Source organism: Coniosporium apollinis (genome assembly GCF_000281105.1).
Source record: "Coniosporium apollinis CBS 100218 chromosome Unknown supercont1.53, whole genome shotgun sequence".
Classification (NCBI taxonomy): Eukaryota; Fungi; Ascomycota; class Dothideomycetes; genus Coniosporium; species Coniosporium apollinis.
The window spans coordinates 48,830-68,544 of record NW_006913315.1 but is presented as its reverse complement, the minus strand read 5'-3'; the positions used below and the strand labels follow the sequence as shown (position 1 = coordinate 68,544).

The 19,715-nt window shown below is 37.6% G+C and overlaps 3 protein-coding genes across 3 annotated transcripts; 1 reads left to right on the top strand and 2 right to left on the bottom strand.

Annotated features, from left to right (window-relative positions):
* Nucleotides 1-12,777: 12,777 nt before the first annotated feature.
* W97_08398 (uncharacterized protein) lies at nucleotides 12,778-13,903 on the top strand (the record flags this gene model as incomplete). Its single annotated transcript, XM_007786212.1, has 3 exons — nucleotides 12,778-12,906; nucleotides 12,958-13,679; nucleotides 13,738-13,903. 3 exons carry the CDS (start codon nucleotides 12,778-12,780, stop codon nucleotides 13,901-13,903), a joined length of 1,017 nt encoding a protein of 338 aa, XP_007784402.1.
* A 1,173-nt stretch (nucleotides 13,904-15,076) lies between these two features.
* W97_08397 (uncharacterized protein) lies at nucleotides 15,077-16,198 on the bottom strand (the record flags this gene model as incomplete). Its single annotated transcript, XM_007786211.1, has 1 exon — nucleotides 15,077-16,198. One exon carries the CDS (start codon nucleotides 16,196-16,198, stop codon nucleotides 15,077-15,079), a length of 1,122 nt encoding a protein of 373 aa, XP_007784401.1.
* A 1,286-nt stretch (nucleotides 16,199-17,484) lies between these two features.
* Nucleotides 17,485-17,963, bottom strand: W97_08396 (uncharacterized protein; the record flags this gene model as incomplete). The annotated part of the gene is made up of 2 exons (XM_007786210.1): nucleotides 17,485-17,542; nucleotides 17,599-17,963. 2 exons carry the CDS (start codon nucleotides 17,961-17,963, stop codon nucleotides 17,485-17,487), a joined length of 423 nt encoding a protein of 140 aa, XP_007784400.1.
* Between the last annotated feature and the right edge of the window lie 1,752 nt (nucleotides 17,964-19,715).

Below are 19,715 nucleotides of genomic sequence, written 5' to 3'. Positions count from 1 at the left end.
TTAAATTCTTTCTTTTTTAATATAATCTATATATCTAGTATAGCTAAACTTATTTTTAGATAGAAAATAAAGTTATATTCATAATTATCTACCTTTAAGAAAGAGTAATTATTAGATTTAACTATACTTTAAGGACTCTCTTAAGAACTTAGATAATAACTAGAAATCTAAGATAAAAGCTATATTTATAAATATAGAATCTTCTATAGAGAAGATTTACTAGATGTTTAGAGATATTAATATAGAATATACTATAGAAAAGAAACTTATAAGCCTAGTATAAAGAGGCTTTATAGCGGCCTATATTTCTTCATTCTAGATTATTATAACTAATACTAATTAGAGTAATATCGTCTTAATAGTATAGTATTACTAAAAATCAAAGAAGAGTATTAAAAATAACTTAGTATAAAAAGAATAGTCTAATAAATTATAATCTATAATTAATACCTAAAATAGAATTAATAACTATCTATTTAAATAGTATATAGAAAAGGTTAGAAGAAATATATTAGATATAGTAGTTAAAAAAGTTTAATTAACTCTATAGAGTTTAATACTAATACTATAAGATACTTAGTATATTTTATAAGAGAATTATAGAGAGAATCTAAAGCGTCTTTAGAAAGAGAATAAGAACTCTTCTTAGAAAATGAGAAACTCTTTACTAGAAAATATTTTAATTATAATTAAGTAGAATACTTTACTAGAGACTATCATTAGTCTAAGAAGTAAGTATTAGTATAAACTAATAAAAACCCTACTTCTAAGTTAAGAAACCTTATAGCTATAGAGTTAATATACTATAATAGTATAACTTAGACTATATACTATAGTAATAGATATTAGGTATATCTTAGTAGAAAATAAGATTTAGAAGAGTATCTATTCTCTCTATAAATATAATAAGTATTATAGGTTACTAAGTATTAACTCTAAGTAGTTTAATCTCTTACTATCTAAAGAGTAGAGCTAAGAATAGCTAGTAGATAAAAATAGCAACTAGTAGAATTCTAAGGTATAAAGGCTAAAATTGTAATAATTTTAGTAAAGAATAAAGAACTAGAGTCTAAAGAAAAGAAATCTCTATTTAAAGAAATCTCAGAAATAGAGTTAAAGAACTCTAGTATCTTTAAACTAGCTCTAGACAAAGAATTATAGATAAAACTACTAATAAAGAACTTGTAACGAGGTGCTATTACGAGATAATAAAGGTTACTATAATAGGTGGGATCCTAATTAAGGAGATAGGGAATAGTGCCAAGATATAGTTAATAAGGTAAGAATTAATATTATATAGTAAGATTAGATTAAGTTATAAAGAATGCTAGATTCTTATTTAAGTTGAGTATACTATTCTAATAAACGAGAATAGTATCTTCTATATACTATTTAGTGCCTTTTATAGCTAGCTATAGCTAGTAGTGCTAGCACTACTATTCTCTACTAGCTCTACTATCTATCTCTAATCACGTGGCCCTTTCTGCTAGTAGTAGCTAGTAGTTACGTAGTAGCTAGCTTATACTAGCTATTATTTAGCCTTATACTAGCGGCGCTAGTCCTATCCTATAAGGTTGTAACACTAGCCCCTCCTTCTAAGGCACTTTATTCTTAAAGGCTCAGGCTGGATAATATAAGCTATAGAGCGCTAATATTAAGATATTATCTCTTTACTATACCCTTAATTTATAAAACTCCTTCTACGAATTATAAGACTACTTCTACGGAGCGAGCTAATACTCTTACCGCTACTCTTTATATTACCGGTCCTACTATATCTACTCCGTGTTTTTATTATTAAACTAATAAGATGGCCTATAAAGTTAACCTTACTATAGGCTATTATACTAAGTGTATTATAAAAGGTTAAAAATACGACCTAGTAGTAACCTAAACTAAGTATCTATTGTTTCTTTCTTAATTACCTACTTACTTACTACTTATTAGAGGGATAGCTACTCGATAAGCGCGAACGCCTTTATAAAGAGTATAAGGAGGCTAAAAGTACTTTATCGGCCACTATTTCTTAGAAACTTTAGGCTAAAGCTAAATAGAGATATTATAAAGAGAAAGAGTCTAAGATAGTCTATTAAGAGCTCGCTTCTCTTAATAAGATCTGTAAACTAGAGAGTAGATAGTATTAACTTAAATAAGAGTCTAATACCTTTAACCTCTTCTTAATTCCTAGCAACCTCTCTTTATTACCTGCTACTTAGATAGAGTTAGACCTTAGCTTTCTATCTACTAACTTTAGTTATACTTCTTAATTTCCTCTTCGCTCCTATCGAGATTAGTATATAGTTCCTATATATTCTTTAAGTCTAGGTAGCCTTTCTATTTTATAAGGTATTATTATATACTATTATCGAAATTAGTACTATTATCTAGGATTCTTTATACTTTATATCGTCCTTCTTATTCTATTAGGTAGTTATTTGGTACTCTAGCTAATACTAGTACTTCTAGAGAGGCTAGTTCTAATAGTAAAATATAGAATACTAGGTATATCTTTATTCCCTCTAGTAGTCTTAACTTATAGCTTATATCCTTAATATTCCTGATAATTTTAAAAGATTCTATCCTAATATAGTCTAATTTTTTGCTTAGCCTTATTATCTTAATATTTTTCTAGAGGAGGTAAACTTTATCCCTTTTTTTAAGTATAAGTCCCCTAGATCTATATTTATTATAGTGAAATGCTAATTAGTATAATAGAAATTCGATATCTTTTCATAATTCTTAGTATATATATTTATTATATTTCTTCTATTATTAACCTAGCTACTTCTACTAGAGTCTAGAACTCTTAGGGTTCGTAGAATATCTAGGCGTAATATCTATAGTTTATATAGAACGGCGTTTATCCTATTATCTTATTTACGCTTATATTATATACTAGCTATATAAGCGGTAATAGTAATACCTAGTTTATTTACCTATAATCTACGTAACCTCTTAAGTACTATTCTAGCACTTAGTTTATACACTCGATTTATCTATCTATCTAGGGATAGTAAGCTATTAAAAGCTTATAAGCTAGTCCTAACTATACTATAAGCGAGGTCCAGAAATTCGATATAAATAGCTTATCTCTATCTAAAATAATTTCCTTAGGTAGACCCTATATTACTATTATATTCCGAAGGAAGGTATATACTAGTTCTTTAGCGTTAGATGATTCTTTATATAGTATAAAGCGTACTTCCTTTATTAATTAGTCTATAATAGTAAGTATAGTATTATATTTTACTTTTATTAAGAGTTTTTTAGAAAGAGGTAGCTTAATAATAAAATATATAGCTACTAAAGCCTATAGCCGTATTAGTATTACTACTAATTTCATTAACCCATATAGTTTATACTAGGTTGCTTTTATCTTATAGTATAGATTGTAAGCTGTATTATATTCCTCCACTTTCTTTCTAAGTCTAGAGAAGAAGTAGATACGGGTAATTGCTTTAACTATCTTATAAATCCTATAGTGCCTCTTAGTAGATCTATTATAGTACTATCGAATAATCTCTATCCGCTAGGCTAGTAGTATATTTACTAGTTCTTTAAATAATAACAGACCTTTATCTATTTATTTAAATCCCTTAAGGGTTTTAAAAAGTGCTCTCTAAGTATAAGCATCCTACACGTATACTTTCCGGATCCAGTTCTTAAGGTCATTATTTATAATTATTATAGTAGCGGCTAGTATACCTTAATTATAAGTAATCTTTCTATCTAGATATTATTCTAGAATTAAGCTAACTATTTAGGGCTTCTCTCCTATATAATCTAGTCTTCTACTAAAAGCATCTACTTTTGCGTTCTCGGAGCCTTTTTAGTAGTAAATTTTAAAATTAAATATTAATAATTTCTCGGACTATTGCACCTATCTATAGTTTAACACCTTAGTGGTGGTAAAGTACACTAAATTCTTATAATCCGTAAATACTTAAATTAGATACTTTATTCCTTCTAGATATACCCTCTATTACTTAAATACTTTAATAATAGCTAGTAGCTCTTTATTATAGATTTTATAGTTTAGTTCTAGTCCACTAAACTTTTGTGAGTGAAATACTATAAGATGCTAATACTCTTTATTATTCTATTAATTTAGATATACTCCTATAGCTAGGTCTAAAGCATCCGTTTTAATAATAATTACTTTTATTAAATTAAATATTATTAGCACTAGTTTTATACTAAACTATTTCTTTAGTGTATAAAAAGTATTATCGGCTTTCTTACTCTACTAGAATTCTTAATCTTTCCTTATAAAATCTATTAGTGGTGCTGTAATTTGGAAGTAGCCTTATATAAACTTCCTATAGAAATTCGCTAGTCCTAGAAATAATTACATGTTCTTTACTAACTTTAGTATAGGCTATTTAAGTACTATCTATACCTTAGTTTTATCTATCTAGATGCCCTAATCCATAATAATATATTCTAAGAACTCAATCTTCTATTAATAGAATTAGCACTTCTCTAGTATAATTCGTACATTCGCTTATTAGAGCGCTTCTAAGACTTATCTAATATATTGCATATATTCTTTCTTAGTCTTTAAATATACTAGTATATCGTCGAGATAGACGACTATAAATATATTTAAGTATTCCCTTAGAATATTATTAATATATACCTAGAATGTAGCGGGAGTATTAGTAAGCCTAAATAGTATAACTAAATACTTATAGAGTCTGAAACGGGTTCTTATTACCATCTTTTACTCTTCACCCTTCTTAATTTAAATCCGGTTATATACTCCTAGGATGTTAAATTTCGTAAACTATTTAGCTCCTTAGAGTCAATTCTATAACTCCGAAATTAATAGTAATAGATAACTATTCTTAATAGTTATATTATTTAGCCCCTAGTAGTCTATATATAATTATAGTTTACTATCCTTCTTAGGTATAAATAGGATAGAATATTCTACGAGCGACTGGAATTTATATATAAATTCTTTCTTTAGATTCTTATTTAGGTATACTCTTAGCGCCTCTAGCTTCTCTAGTAATAGTAGGTAAATTACTAATTTCCCTAGTATCTTGCCTTCTTTAATAGGTATTATATAATTCTATAGCTAGTGTGCTAGTAGAGTTTCTTCTAGAGTCTTATCTATAAATAACCTTATATAGTTCTCGTATTTATCTAGAATAGATAATAGAGCTATAGTAGTCGCGAGTTCTTATCGCTTACTCTATAAAATCTATACTTACTTAGAGTTCTTCCGAACTTTCTCTATTAGTTCTTTAGCTAAAATTATATATATCTTAAGGCTGTCTTCTAGCGCATCTTCGCTTATTTAGACTAATTTCCTCTAGGAAAAGTCTAGTATTTAGCGGATTTAATTAATTTTTAGATTCGGGCCGTTAAGCTATAGTAACTCTAATACTACATTATAAGTTCCTATTACTATAATATCGAACTATATATCCTAAATATAGAGTCTAATCTTTAACCTAACTATTATAGTTTCTTAGTCTACTAATCCCTCATTATATTCTAAAGGTTAGCTATTTACTACTATAACTAGGTAGGCGTCGAGCTTCTATTATAACTATAGTCTAGCTCCCTATACGAACTATAGTGATATAAAGTTTATAGTAGCGCCTAAATTAATTAGTGCTTTAGCCTATAATTAGCTAATCTTAACCTATACTTATAGGTTTCCGGCGTATCTTATTATTATAAGAGTGTACTTATAGTATCCTATTCTAGGTACCTAGGTGCTTCTATACCTATTTAAAAGTCTTTTAGTAGGCGCTTCTATTAACCCTCTAGCTAGAAGGCCTCCTAGTTTTTTAAGTTAGAGTTCTTTAAGTTAGAGCTTCCTAAGCTCTTATTCTTAGCGGGAGTCTCTATTCTATTATAATAGAATTTACTTAGATCTACTTAGCGTCCTAGATTTACTTATAGATCCCTAGCCGCGAATTTCTATTATAATACTATAACTTTCTATTAGAGTTCCCTAGGAATATAGTCTCCTTTAGAGGTGATATATTCTCTATCTCTAGTAAACTATACTTCTATAGGTAGGTATTCTTGCACTATATTATAATACTTATATTCTAGACGGAGTATACTATCTAGTATCTACCCTAACTAGCGTATACGTTCTATAGCTACAACTAGTTATTCTAGAATAAGACTATAAACTTCTTTATATAGTTTGCTAAAACTAATAGCGGACCTCTACTATACTTTATATATAATTAACCTTATCTTAATTTTCTTAAGGTTTTTTTTAAACTCTAATTATCCTATTTAGGCCTCTATAAGTTTGCATATATTATAGTACGCCTAATACTATACTTTAGGCGGGTATCCACCCATAATAGGGTTCTATAATAGTACCCTTCCTTCTAGTTCTTCGTCTAAGACTAGGTTTAAGATATTAGAGCCTACTTTACTTTCTAATAACTCTTCTTTTAATAATACCGCCTCTTCTTTTAAGAGGGTATATAGTACTATAGAGAGTGTAACTAGGACTTCTACCTATAAACACTAGTAGCTAGACTCCGCTTAAACCCTTTCTCTAATTAAGAGAGGTTGTAGTATCTTATTATATATAGGAGTCCTCTAGCTAGGTTCTTTTTTAGTAACCTATAATACTTATTTTAATTGCGGTGGTTTCGGAAACTATCCTAATCTATTCTTATTACTTAAGTGTATCTAACGCCCGTTATTATAGTATATAGTCTAGGATATAGCCCTATAGTAAGTTATAGTAGTAGCTAACTTGCCTTACTTCTTTAGGTTACTTATCTTTACTAGTAATTAGGTTTTCTTTAGCTGCCTATAATCTTAGGCGATATATCCTATATAATTATAGTTAAAGTATTTTCCTATAAAAGGCTTCCTCTATCTAAAGGATAGTTCTTATTCTTTTAAGAGCGTCCCGCGTTCTCCCTATAATCTTCTCTTAGAGAAATATTCTAGACGTTTCTTTATTACATTAAGTTCTATAAGTCGAAGTCTATATAGGTTCTAGTTATACTAGGTAGTATAATTCTACTTATATTCTACTACTATTAGTGCGTTATAGCCTTTCTTTTCTAACCTTTATTTATATAGTTAATTATTAATCCTAATTAATATTAAGATTATTTTCTATAAACAATCTAGTCGGTCGCCTCTAACTAAGTTATTCTTAATATTCTCTTTTAATTCTTAGTAGTACTACGCCGTTAAAGCTATCTTATCCTATAAGGTATTTAATACTACTAATTAGAACTAGGCCGTGTAGTTAGCAGCTAACTCTTTTTAGATTAGGTTTATTAGTTCTCTTTCTATAGTATATACCGCGTCGATATCTCTAAATATCTATTATATCTTTACTTTAAATAAGAGTATATTAGTAAATAGTTCTATTGTTTCCTAGGACTAGTTTTATTTATTATTCTTAAGAAAATCTCTAAAATAGGGCTAGATCTATTTAAATACTCGTCCCCTTAGATAGATAATAATAAATATTACTTCGTTTTTTTCCTAGAAACGGTTCTAATTATACTAGATATATAGGTTGTATTAGAGTAGCTATAAGTTAAGCTTATTACGCTCTCTATTATATTTATCTAGTACCTTAACCTTAACTAGTTTAGGTGCTAGGGGGAGTAGTAGTGCCTACCCCCTTAATAGTCTAGCGGTCGATCCTATAGTAGATATATCGACATATTAGTCTTGAATACTCTATAAAGGTAGTGCTTAAAGTATAATGAGATGCTATTACGAGATAATAAAGGTTACTATAATAGGTAGGGTTCTAATTAAGGAGATAGGGAATAGTGCCAAGATATAGTTAATAAGGTAAGAATTAATATTATATAGTAAGATTAGATTAAGTTATAAAGAATACTAGATTCTTATTTAAGTTAAGTACATCGTTCTAATAAACGAGAATAGTGTCTTCTATATACTATTTAGTGCCTTTTATAGCTAGCTATAGCTAGTAGTGCTAGTACTACTATTCTCTACTAGCTCTACTATCTATCTCTAATCACGTGGCTCTTTCTACTAGTAGTGGCTAGCAGTCACGTAGTGGCTAGCTTATGCTAGCTATTATTCGGCCTTATACCGGCGGTGCCGGTCCTATCCTATGAGGTTGTAACAGAACTCTATTACTAGTAAATACCTACTTAAGATTTAGAATTAGATATACTTAGATATATATAAACTCTTAAACCTTAATATAAATTAACTAGAGCTTAAGGAGAATCTCTAGAGAGCTAAGATATAATTTACTATATATAAAATATAGTAAGAGTCTACTATAAGCTTAGTAAACTATATAAAGAAATCTATAACTTAGTTTTAAGGAGACTAGCTATAGTAACTAAATATATTAGATAGCTTAGATAGATACTAGATAGTATACTCTAACTAGAATACTAAGTTAACTCTAGTAAATTTAAGTATAATAAAATAAAGATTTAAGCTAAAAATAAGAGTATTATAAGCTTTAGTTTAAAAAACTAAAAGATCTTCTAACTTAAAGATTAATAGAAGTATCTACTAAAAGACTTTTAAATAGATATAAAGCTATTTTGATAATATAGTTAAGCTATTAAAAGTATACTTATATAGTAATATAATACACTAAAACTCTTAAAGCAATAGTCTGAGTTAGCTAGAAATATACTAAGATACTAATAGATTTAGAAGCTATAGTGAAATTTATAGTACTAGAGTTTATCTACTATATATAAATAGAACTATAAAAAAAGTGTAATATCTATTAATTTATAGCAAATAAATACTTAACTTTTAGGCTATAATTAGTAATTAGTAGACTAAGAGATAAATAGAATTAGGTTAAAGATTAAATCGTATATCTAGGATATATAGTTTAATATTATAGTAATAGATATATATAATACTATACTAGAATTACTACAGCTTAAAGATAGAAGCCTAAAGATTACCTAGATATATAAGATATTAAATGTTTCTATAGGGAAATTAGCCTAGATAAGCTAAGAAATACTAAAAGATAGTATTAGAATATATATAATCTCTACTAAAGAACTTAAGTAAAAGATCTAGCGAAATTCTAAGTAACTTAAGATTTAATAGAGTAAGCAATAACTTATATCTACTATAGTCCTATTATCTATATCTATCAAGTATAGAGACTATATATAGCTATTTATAGCTAAAGCTTTAAATATAGCGCTACTAGTACACTAGCTATAGAATTATATAATATCTATTAAAGAAAGTAAGATACTAGAGAAATCGGCGATTTACTTACTATTACTAAAAAAGCTAGAGACGCTATAGATGTATCTAAATAATAATTTAAAGAAAAGATTTATATAAGAATTCTAGTCGCCTATAGAATATTCTATTCTATTTTTACTTAGAAAGAATAATACTCTAGAACTATATATAGATTATTAGAAACTAAATAATATAACTATTAGAATAGTTATCTATTATCTTTAATTCTAGAGCTTAGATTATTTTATTATTTAACTACTATACTATACTACTATATATATAATACTATAAAACCAAGGAATTTATATAGCTACTTCTTTTTAAACTTCTATAGGCTAAAATTACGAGACTATCTAAATTAAGTATAGAGGTATATAATAAGAATATACTCTATACTAGTTTTTTAAAATACTATAGTGCTTCTAGTTTAGCTACTCTAGATATAGACTTAGCTATAGTAATAACCTAGCTATATATACTACTAGCTGCTAAGATCTTAAATTATATCTCTATTAATAAACTACTTAGTATTATCTTTATTCTTATTCTTAGCTAAAGTCTTTTACTTAATTTATAGCGATAATAGTATATATCTTTCTTAGCAATAGAGAACAGCTTTCTATTAGCCTAGCTATAACTAAATTTATTTATATTAAAGCTAGTTAGATAAATCTTAAATATTCCTAACTTATATATTTTATCTATATAATAAATAAAGCTACTATATTAAAGATATCTAGTTATTAGTGTATAGTTTCTAGTAGAGGTTAATATCCGGCTTTTTTAGTAGTATTTATAGAACTATAAGTGGTAGTAATATATTAGAATATCTTTTTTTCTCTTAGAGTCTCTTAGAGTACTCTAAGAGCTCTCTAAGGGCTCTAAGGCTCTAAGCGACTCTTATCTCTTATAAGAGCCTTATAAGCTCCTCTAAGTTCTTACTAAGCCCTTAGAGTACTAAGTTATACTAAGTTTTACTTACTAAGTATTAATAAAATTATAAAAAAAACTCTAAGTTTGTTTAACTAGTAGAATAGACAGAATATAATAGAACTAGTTTAGAGAGTAACTTTTAAATAAAAATAAGTACTATTTACTTAATTTTTAAAAATAGAGGTATATTACTAATTTTTATAGAAGAATAAAAGTTAAATAAGAAAATATACTCTAAGACTTCTTATAATTTATATTTTTTCTTGCTTACTAATAATTTAGAATAAATCTAAGATTTTCTAATATAGTTTTATAAGCTTTAGTAGTAGTATTCTATAATAGATATATAATATAAGCGACTATTAGAATAGTAACTAGTTAATAGTTAGATATAAACTAGTAATAAATAGCTAATATACTAGCTTAATTAATTCTATAATACTCTATTTTTAAATAATTAAATAGATTAATAAATATTATATAACGGCTAGTTATTTTATATAGCTTAGTATAATATCTCTATAAGCTTTTACTAAGCGATTATAATAACTATAGTCTAGCTCTAAGAGCCTTCTAATTACTTTAAGAGCCTTCTAAGTACTTTAAGTACTTAGAATATAATCTATCTTTCTAAGTAACTAAAAGACTTACTAATATAACTAATATTGACTCTAAAAGCTTATAAATAGTAATTCTTATAGAGCTAGTCCTACTTTTGTAATTAAAAATCCTTATTAATATTATTATACTACTACTACTACTAGATGCTTAGCTTATAGTCTAAGATTATAAGAGAAAAGAAGTAGCTAACTAGATATCTTTAGCTAAATTTTATTTTAAGTGACTTAATATTAGTAGCGTCTAGCTATAGATTACTAGCTTATATATCTAAGCTAAAAGCTAAAGCTTATTAGAGCTTAGTTAGTGCTAAGAGATTAATAGAAATAGTAGTAAGTTTTATAAAGTAACCTTAGCTTCTTATAAAGTTAATAGTTAGATTTCTTATAAGTCTAGATCTATATATTATATCTACTAACTATCTTAGAGGCTAGATATTCTTATTAGATTGAGAATTAGTAAGTAAAGAAGTAAATAAGCTTTAATTAAAATATTTACTAGTTACTAATATTATATAAGAGAGTAGTATTTAATCTTAGAGAATCTTTCTAGCTCTTCTAACTAATTATTACGCGTATAACCCTCTATTAACTAAGTACTATATTCTAATTTAATATCTTTACTCTTAGATAGAGCTCTACTATATTAAGAGTCTTATAACTAGAACTCTATAGCCTTAAATAGCCTAGCGGCTTATTTAAAGCATTATAGTAACTAATAAATAATTATTGGATAACTCTAACACGAACATTGTTTACACGATCTTAGTTAGGCGATTGAGAATACTAATCGGCGGAGGGTCTAGGTACACGAGCTACAGCCTATTTGGCCGGATGTAAGATTACAGATCCACGCCTCGGACCTGGACGAGCCCTTGCTTGGAATAGGTCCGCTAATACCCCTCAATACACGATCCAAGCACAGCACAGCAAGCTCAGCCCCTTTGAGACTAACAAGTTAGGCCTTGTAGAGACGAGGCATGATCGGGTGCTCTAGCTGAATTGGACTATGTGTGAGGCCTACCTAGGAAAAGCCCAACACCACACCCTGACAATGATGGCAAGCGCAACGCATCCGAAAGGCAAGTACTCCAGGACGAAGGTCCGGTACTCCGCGAACCTAACCGTAGCGCTGTAGGATACGGCATTGGACCGTATATAAAGCCACCACACGGATCCAATTAAGAGGAGAACAGCGACAGCACTTGCGGTAAAGGTCAACCAAGCCCAAAGCGGCCATGCCAGCCAGCTGATAGCGTTAATAGCCTGCCAGGCTCGATAACGGAGGCCCTTAAAGGTGTTAGCGTCCTACCTATCACGAGCGGGAAAGGTCGTACTTACAGCCGCCGGTGCATGCTCTCTAGTATTAACACTAACGAGAAATGAATCGTGTTCTTTTAGCAGCCGGATTTGATCATCTCTCTTCCTCCGGTGGGCTAGGCCGCGCTCTTGGCACAGTTCACCGAGTTGTGCGGCATTGAGCTGAGAATAATCTTGCGGCGGTCGCTGGTTCGCCATGGATTGTCGGATATGGTGCTTCGTTCGGCGCTTTCGTGGCAGTAAGGGTCGGAAGAAGGCTCGAGCGGTGCTGCGGTGATAGCAAAGGCGAAGAAGATGAGTAGTAGAACCGGAAATGAAGACGTCTAACATTTGGAAGAGAGGGGGCTGGCTGGAGATCTTAGACTCTGTATTGTTTGTGTAGATGAGACAAGGGCGCGGAACAGCCCCTGATGCACACGCATCTCGTGAAAGACGCATCACAACGGGCGATCCAGATATAGATGTCTTAATACGTCTTGTGGAAGACGCATCACAACGGGCGGTTTAGACGTGGGTGTCTTGATGGTGGTGTCGCGAATGCTGTTGTATAAAGAGGGTATTCGTAGAGAAGCCGGCGTTACTTAAGAGGCCTCCGCTCCAGCTATCATCCTCTACAAGCGTGGGTGTGTCCATTCCCTTCTTGCCCTTCTTACCCTTCTTCTTGCTTGGAACTGTCTAGGCAGATATGTCGATAATAGATATACCGGATAGCCCCTCTTCCGGGACGAGCGAGGCTGTTGCTGATGAGAGAGATGAACAGCCGTGGGAATCGTGGGAACTCGATGAATTTAGCATGCTGCTAGACAGCGAAAGGGTAAATGGACGTAAGCATACTGTTCTATTCTAGGGCTAACGGCTGTCGTAGAGTGTGGACAAGCTTCTAAAAGCTCCAAAGGACGCTATAAGCTCAAAACAAAAAGCAGCCCTGCGGTCGATCGCCGGCCACTTTTGCGCCGATGAGCACGGCCCCGACGAGCTCGGCCCCGAGAGCCAGGTTGGCAGCGGCACCCGGAAACGACGGCAAACCCAGGCCCCATCGGATGGCGCACGGAAGCGAGCCCGCCGGGCGCCAGCAACGGCCCGCCCCGCACCACCAGCACGCAATCCGATGAACCCGATCATAAGGCTGGACACGCTCTCGCTTGATCCCGTCGTCAATCGCTTCCTGCAAAGCCACGGGCCGGACGCCCCAGTATTTCTTGCCCGGGCTGGTGGTCAAATACGGGCCACAGTTAAAGATACTGAGGCCGGTTCTGATGCCGACGCCTTTCTAGAGCGGTACAAGCTTACCCTTAACCTGAACGCCCAACTTGACACAAACAACCAGCTTTGGTGCTACTCCATGCTGTTTTATTATGACCTTGTAAAGCAATACAACCCTAACGGCTCTGGACGCGTTGGAGACCTAATGTGGGAGGATATTGTCGCGTGGTTTGGTCGGGTGCTTAATAATGCCCCAATCTGTGCCGCCGACCTCGTGAAGAACCTTAACAAGTGGTCCGTCTTGGGAAAGAGGCTACACAACCTCTCTGTTGAGTTTGGTTCCGGATTCGTGTTTTTCCTCGGGCATGTTCTTTCGAGAAACTTGTAAGTCCGCGCCCTACTCTATCCTCTTGCTGGCCTCTTCTGCTAACACTATCTAAAGCGTGGCTAATAGACTTACTGGTAGTGGCCGCTACTTTGACGATGCGGTCTTGAAACTTCGTGAGCTCAAACTCGCGGATATAGCAGCCGAGTCGCGCGCCAACGAACTAGGTCAGGCGATCCGTGATCATCTAATCAAGCCGTTCAAGGCGCTGGGGCCAGCGTAGGCTAGAGCCTCACGTAGGGTTGCAACAACGGCATTGTTATAGGCTGCAAGGGTGAGGTTGTGTGGCTGGGTGGGTGGCGACGGAATCGTATTGTTGAGGAAGAAGTATATGTACTCAGCGCATGTATATCAATGTACAAGTTTGATTGTCCTATGGGGCCACTGGCGAAGGGATGAGGGTGGACAAGGATTCTCCTTTGCATTATAACTCTTCAAGGCCCTCTCGTGTTCTCTCTGGGCCCCCTCAACCTTCTCCTGTAAAGATTGTGCCGACTCAGCGGCGCTTTTCCTTTCTACCCGTTCTCGTCCAACCGCGGCTTGTATTTCGAGGACCTGCTGTTGGAGCGGAGAAGCATCTGTAGAGTTGGGAGCTAGCGGTTCCTAATCCTCGGGCACGTACAAGTTTGACTGGTCTTTTATTGGCGTGGAAAGTGGTGCTCTCATATCTTTTGGGGAGCAGTTCGCACGGCAAAGTAGATAGGGCAAGTGGAGGGAGCAGCTGGTGATATTAAGCGTTGTACTAGTAGCAACAGATTGTGTAGAGACGTAGGAGTGGACCGGTAACGTGCTCTCTACTTTAGTTAATATGAGGCCGACAGCAACGGAGTGGTACAATGCTTTCCATAGAGTACTGTACATTACTCAAAAGCTCGGGCGAGCGACTCTGTTCAATTAGGGGTTGAATCATGGGCTTCAATATGTTTGAGCGCTTAAATAACCACCAGCACCTGCTTTAGACTGGCTGACACCTACGCGCTATACGGCTGTGTATGGCGCTCAAGTTCTGTGGTGTCTTATTATAGAAAAACTAATATGAAACCCTTTTGCAGATCCCTGCGCAGCGTGTGGAGGTAGACGGTTACTGGAAATCACCATTTTCACCGTAGTCACAACAAATCGAAAACACGTGGGAATAAAGCGAATAAGAGTTTCGCATCTTCTATATTGTCAAAAATTGTGTGTAAGTGATATCATATTAATTCTGAATTCAGATAATCGACTGTTGTGTGATGTGGCGCCAGATGAGGCCCCACGGTAGTATCTTGGTTGGTAGCACTTGTACGCTAGCGGGAATGCAATTAACGCTTCTCATAACTATGTAATTGTATTAAAGACTAGGAACAGAAAGACTGCACGCGCACAATAAGAAAAAACAAGACCCGCCACCAGGCAGCTACAAAACGCTGCGTTTGACCGTCGAAAATGCCCTGCGGATCCAAGACAACCAGGGGCTCTGCTGATACCCCACGGGCGTCTGCCCCACCATGTCCCCCACAAAGGAGGCTTCCCTCATGTCCGCAACGTCAGCCACCGTCCTAAGTCGCTTTGCCAGGCGCGTTTCGCCCTCATGCGAGCCCCCTAAGCAGCCGGCACCGCAAGTAGCGGTCGTGCGGCGCCGCTTCCGAACGCGATCTTGGTCCGTTACCGCCGGCGGCTTCTGGATCGCAGGCCCTGCCCTGCCAATAGACGTAGCGTAGGTTTGGAGGAGCTCCTGGAACTCTTCTTGGAAATCTACGTTTTCAGTCAGGATGATCCGAAAGTGGTAGCGCTGCCCTAGCCCAAATAGGATATGCGTTGATGATAAAAGCTGATAGGTGTCGTTGTGGAGCAGCATCGAGGTTCCTGTGGAGCAGTTCCTTACTAGCGTGCCGTGAGGGGAGGTGTCTGTAAGAAGCAAAACACCGTCCTCTATCTCGAAGCGCAAGAGGAACTGCTGGTGACCGATATCGTCCGCCTCCGGAAAGGTCAGCTCGTTGGAGCGAGAAGAGCCAAACGAAAGGTAGTCGCGGCCGGATAGCAAGGCGAAGTCCAGCTTCATCACGCAAGACGGCGATGGCCCGCCTAGCGTGAGGCTAGTACACGCATTTGCATTTTCAAGCAGCGTGTTGTCAAGTATCTTAAGCGCCTGCAACGCATCCGGGGAGATGGGAACGAGAAATGCGAACGCGGCGGACTGTAAGGGGCCGGGCGGCGCGAGACAGGAAGACCAGCCATTCTCCACACGCCAGGTCTCGAACTCCGCGTGGATCCTCGCTCGCTCGGCCTCTGGAGGTAAGGCCGTGCTATCTGCGTTGCTGGAAGGAGCTGGCAAACTGACTCTATTTCTGGAAGTGTCCAACGGGCAGATGTGGTCGGATGGTGCTCGGTATATGCGTCGGATCCGCTCTAGCTCCACCGGATCAATTTTGAGAGTGTCTCTACTAGGAGTTGCCTCTTCCGCTGGGTGCTCAGTCTGATCCTGGTTACACACCCTTTGCCAGGATCCCTCGTCCGGTGCCAGGTTGGTGAAATCCATAGCTACAGGCTAATTCGTAGAGAGAGGAGCGATGAAAGTCGGCACGTCCTAGGGCCGAATAAGCAGCGGGCGGTCGCTGCGTGATGTGGTGATGGAGGGATGTAGATCTTGGTGGTGATGTAGCTTAGTTCTATAGCCGTAGCATTGCGCGGTATATGTGGACCGAGCTCGGAGTCTTTGAGACAACAATGGCGGCTTGTTGGAGACTTCAGAGCTGCCTTGAGACTGTAGACAAAGAGGCAACAAAGATTCTATATCTACCACCGTTAGTCTAAGAACTCGGACTCTACACAAGGACAAAGGAACGGCGCCGAATCTGTCGCAGACAGTATAGGGTCAGACGTCCGAAAGGTTAGACGTCCGAAAGATCAGACGTCCGAAACACTTACGTTGCGAGTAGGCAGTCAACACGTACATTCAAAGACCTTGGTAAACACTACACAACCTCACAACGCCGACAGCGGTGCCAAATGCCACCACTTCACCTTGACTCCCAGAATCGCCTAGCAGCACCACAGCCTAGTCTAATTTGCAGCAGAACCTTGGCGCTAGCCTTCTTTGTGGTGTTCCCCATCCCACTCTTACCGCTGTGCTTGGACGTAATATGCCCTTTCGTGGCCGTTAAGTTTGTGGTGTTGTACGTATCGCGCTGGCCGCAGTACTACAATTTCTGGCCGCCCGCGTTCTCTACCTCGTGGCTAATAGGGTCCCGGGCACTACGCCAGATCGCTTCTTGGTCCGCGGCCTTCCGCTTTTTAGTGTCGACGGCAGGCATATTGGAATATACGACTGGCGAGCGCCTTACTATAACTAATCTTCCATTTGCTAGGTCGGGCCAACCATCCGAGGCTTGGTTGCGAAAGTAATATGCGGTCGCTGCACCAAAAATCCTGCCGAGACCGGTTATCACTTTTGTAACTCAGCCTCGATCCGCGCCATCCTGTTCTGCCGAGGCCACTGGTGCGAACGCTGGTCTTGCAGGGCCTCGGTTCGGTTGGCGGTCGCCCAGTGTTGTGCTGATTGTGGTCGAGCGTGCGGAAGCGTGCCGTCGCAATGCTTGGAAGGCGTAGGGTTAGAACGGTCGAGAATGGAGCGATGGATAGGTAAAGCTGTAACTGAGAGGCTGTTAGCCGTATGCGTCGGGATTCAGGAGTGGGCGACGGCATTCATACTTATAGGATGGCCTGCTCTTCTGGCGGCGAAGCAGCTCGAAGTGTGCGTTTCAAAGAAAGGTTGCAGGGGACAGCAGAGTCATGGACAAGCGCGGAGTGAGTGGATGTATTCTCTTAGAAGAAAAGCTGCACCTTGGAGGATGCTGGTGAATCATCGTTGGCAGGTGTGTCGCTGCCGTGCAGTAACACAGACTAGACCACGTTACTACTGAGAAGACGGTCGGGTACGTGATCTCGTAGAGAGGGATCTCGTTCGTTACGATAATCGCGCTCTGGCAGAGGTAGCCGACCAATTCCTTCATTGCGATTAGGGCCTCGGACGTCCACCTCTTAATGTTGTTGTACGAGAAGCGGTCCTTGGGCTTACACTCGTCGCACACTAGGATCCGCTTCTCGCATAGGGCCATGTCCGCCTCCGGCCGCGCGCCCTTGAACCCGAACAAGTCCTTGCTGAGCCACCTCACCGCGTCGCCGAGTATCCTCGTGATGTTGGTGGCGAGCATGCTCTTGCCCTCGTGTCCGGTCGCGCCGTAGAACACCATAACGGGCGGCGACTTAACCGGGTCCGTGAGCGCCTTCCCTATCCTCCACATAAAGTCGAGTTTCTGGTCATCCCTCAGCGGCAGCAAGATAGTGTTCAAGACCCTGTCGTCGAAGTCGACGGGGACCACGTGGCCGGGATCGACATCACGATCGGGCTCCTGACGAATGTGTAGAACCTGCTGTAGATTGGGTCGTTGTCCCTGCTCTCGATGCAGATGCTGGCCTAAATTCTGGTGCCGGACGAACTCGGCGAGCGTGGTTTGTTGACGATGAGCATTGCTTGCGACAAGACTTATGGGAGGCCTTCCAATGAAAGTGATGCATAGTGTAGCATGAGATGTGGAGCGGGAGTATTCGGTGACGGGGATATACTAGATTGGTTAGAGCTGAGGAATGCAACATGGATTGATAACAGGAGGTACTTACCGAGAGCGTTGATCAAGATATCTATCGTGAGTAAGCAAGCTATCTCGGCACTTTTGAGGGGAATATAAGCACACGGAACGAGAATGCGACAGGCGGGATGCCGAGATAGGGCCGCGCACGTGCTATGCACGCTCGCGAGCTGAAGCCAGCCTGTGAGAGAGTAAAAGAGACACAAGCAGCTGCTCAAGCGGGCACTATTATTCGTATTGCTAAAGCTGGTTCAATCCTCCCTTGGCGACCACCTGCTTCGCTGCCTTCTCGCTATCCTACTAATTGGAGCCCTTTGCAAATATTCCCATGCAAGTCTTTTGTTGCTTGGTAACCCGTGGGGCACGTTCATTGTAGAGCCCTGTCGCCGCAAAGGCAGTGTTGTTTTTCTGTGCGTAAACTGGAGTTGACTTCTTCTTAATAAGGTAGTTGAACACTTCCTCTAACAAGTCCAAAGCCTCCCTTGTCTCTGGCAGCAGTTGACGAATCTCTAAGGAGTCTGCGATGTTTCCTTGTACGATGAAGTGATGCGTGGAGATGGTGTACGGCTTACTATAACTGCACTTGAATAGAATCTATGTATCGATCCTTAAATTCCCCTTTCGTGAAGTGCTCCCTGTCCTTCCCTTACGTGTCTCTCGCGATCAGCTTGATTGCCCGTAGCGTATATCCTTTAACTTCTTCTTTTGGTCCGGCTCGTTCGTAGTAGTTGGGACGGTCCTTGATTACGTTGCCGTCTTCGTCCAGATCGAGCTCCACTGCACCTTTATCGCCGAAGTCGACTCGAGCCTTTCCCTTACCCTTACCCACCTTGAGCCACTCATGCTTCGGGGTTCCTTCTTCCCGCAGCTCTTCATCCTCTGGATCCCTATTCCCGCCCTTAACTTCCACGTCTTCTTCCTTAGACGAGGAATGTCGCTCGCCTACTGCAGCTCATGCCTCACTACTGTTCGGGGTGTAAGCGACTCCTATAAGTTACAGCTTGCTTAGATAGAACCGCACTGCTGCCTCGCAAATTCTCCAGAAACTTCTCTATTACAATTATTATAAGGACGTTAGCTGTTGTCGGACGCCTGCAATTCAATGCTTTAATTATAATAGAGCACCTTGACAAGCGCCGCTAAACCTCTTGCGCTCTTCCTTTACACTTAGCTTCTCCCTCTAGCTGTCCTTCTTCCGTGCTCTCATTACGCGAAGGCTTTGAGTATCGCCGTCCCAGTTTCGTTTTGTCGGTGATCGCTCGTGAACCTACAAGAGCGGGGGTAAATGGTTAAGCTGTATTCATACGTGGAGAGCCGCGGTCAGCGTAGTGTGCGGAGAAATCTATATAGAGTCTTCCAAGTAGACCTTTAACATCCAACGCTTAACCTGTGGTATCAGCGAGAGAT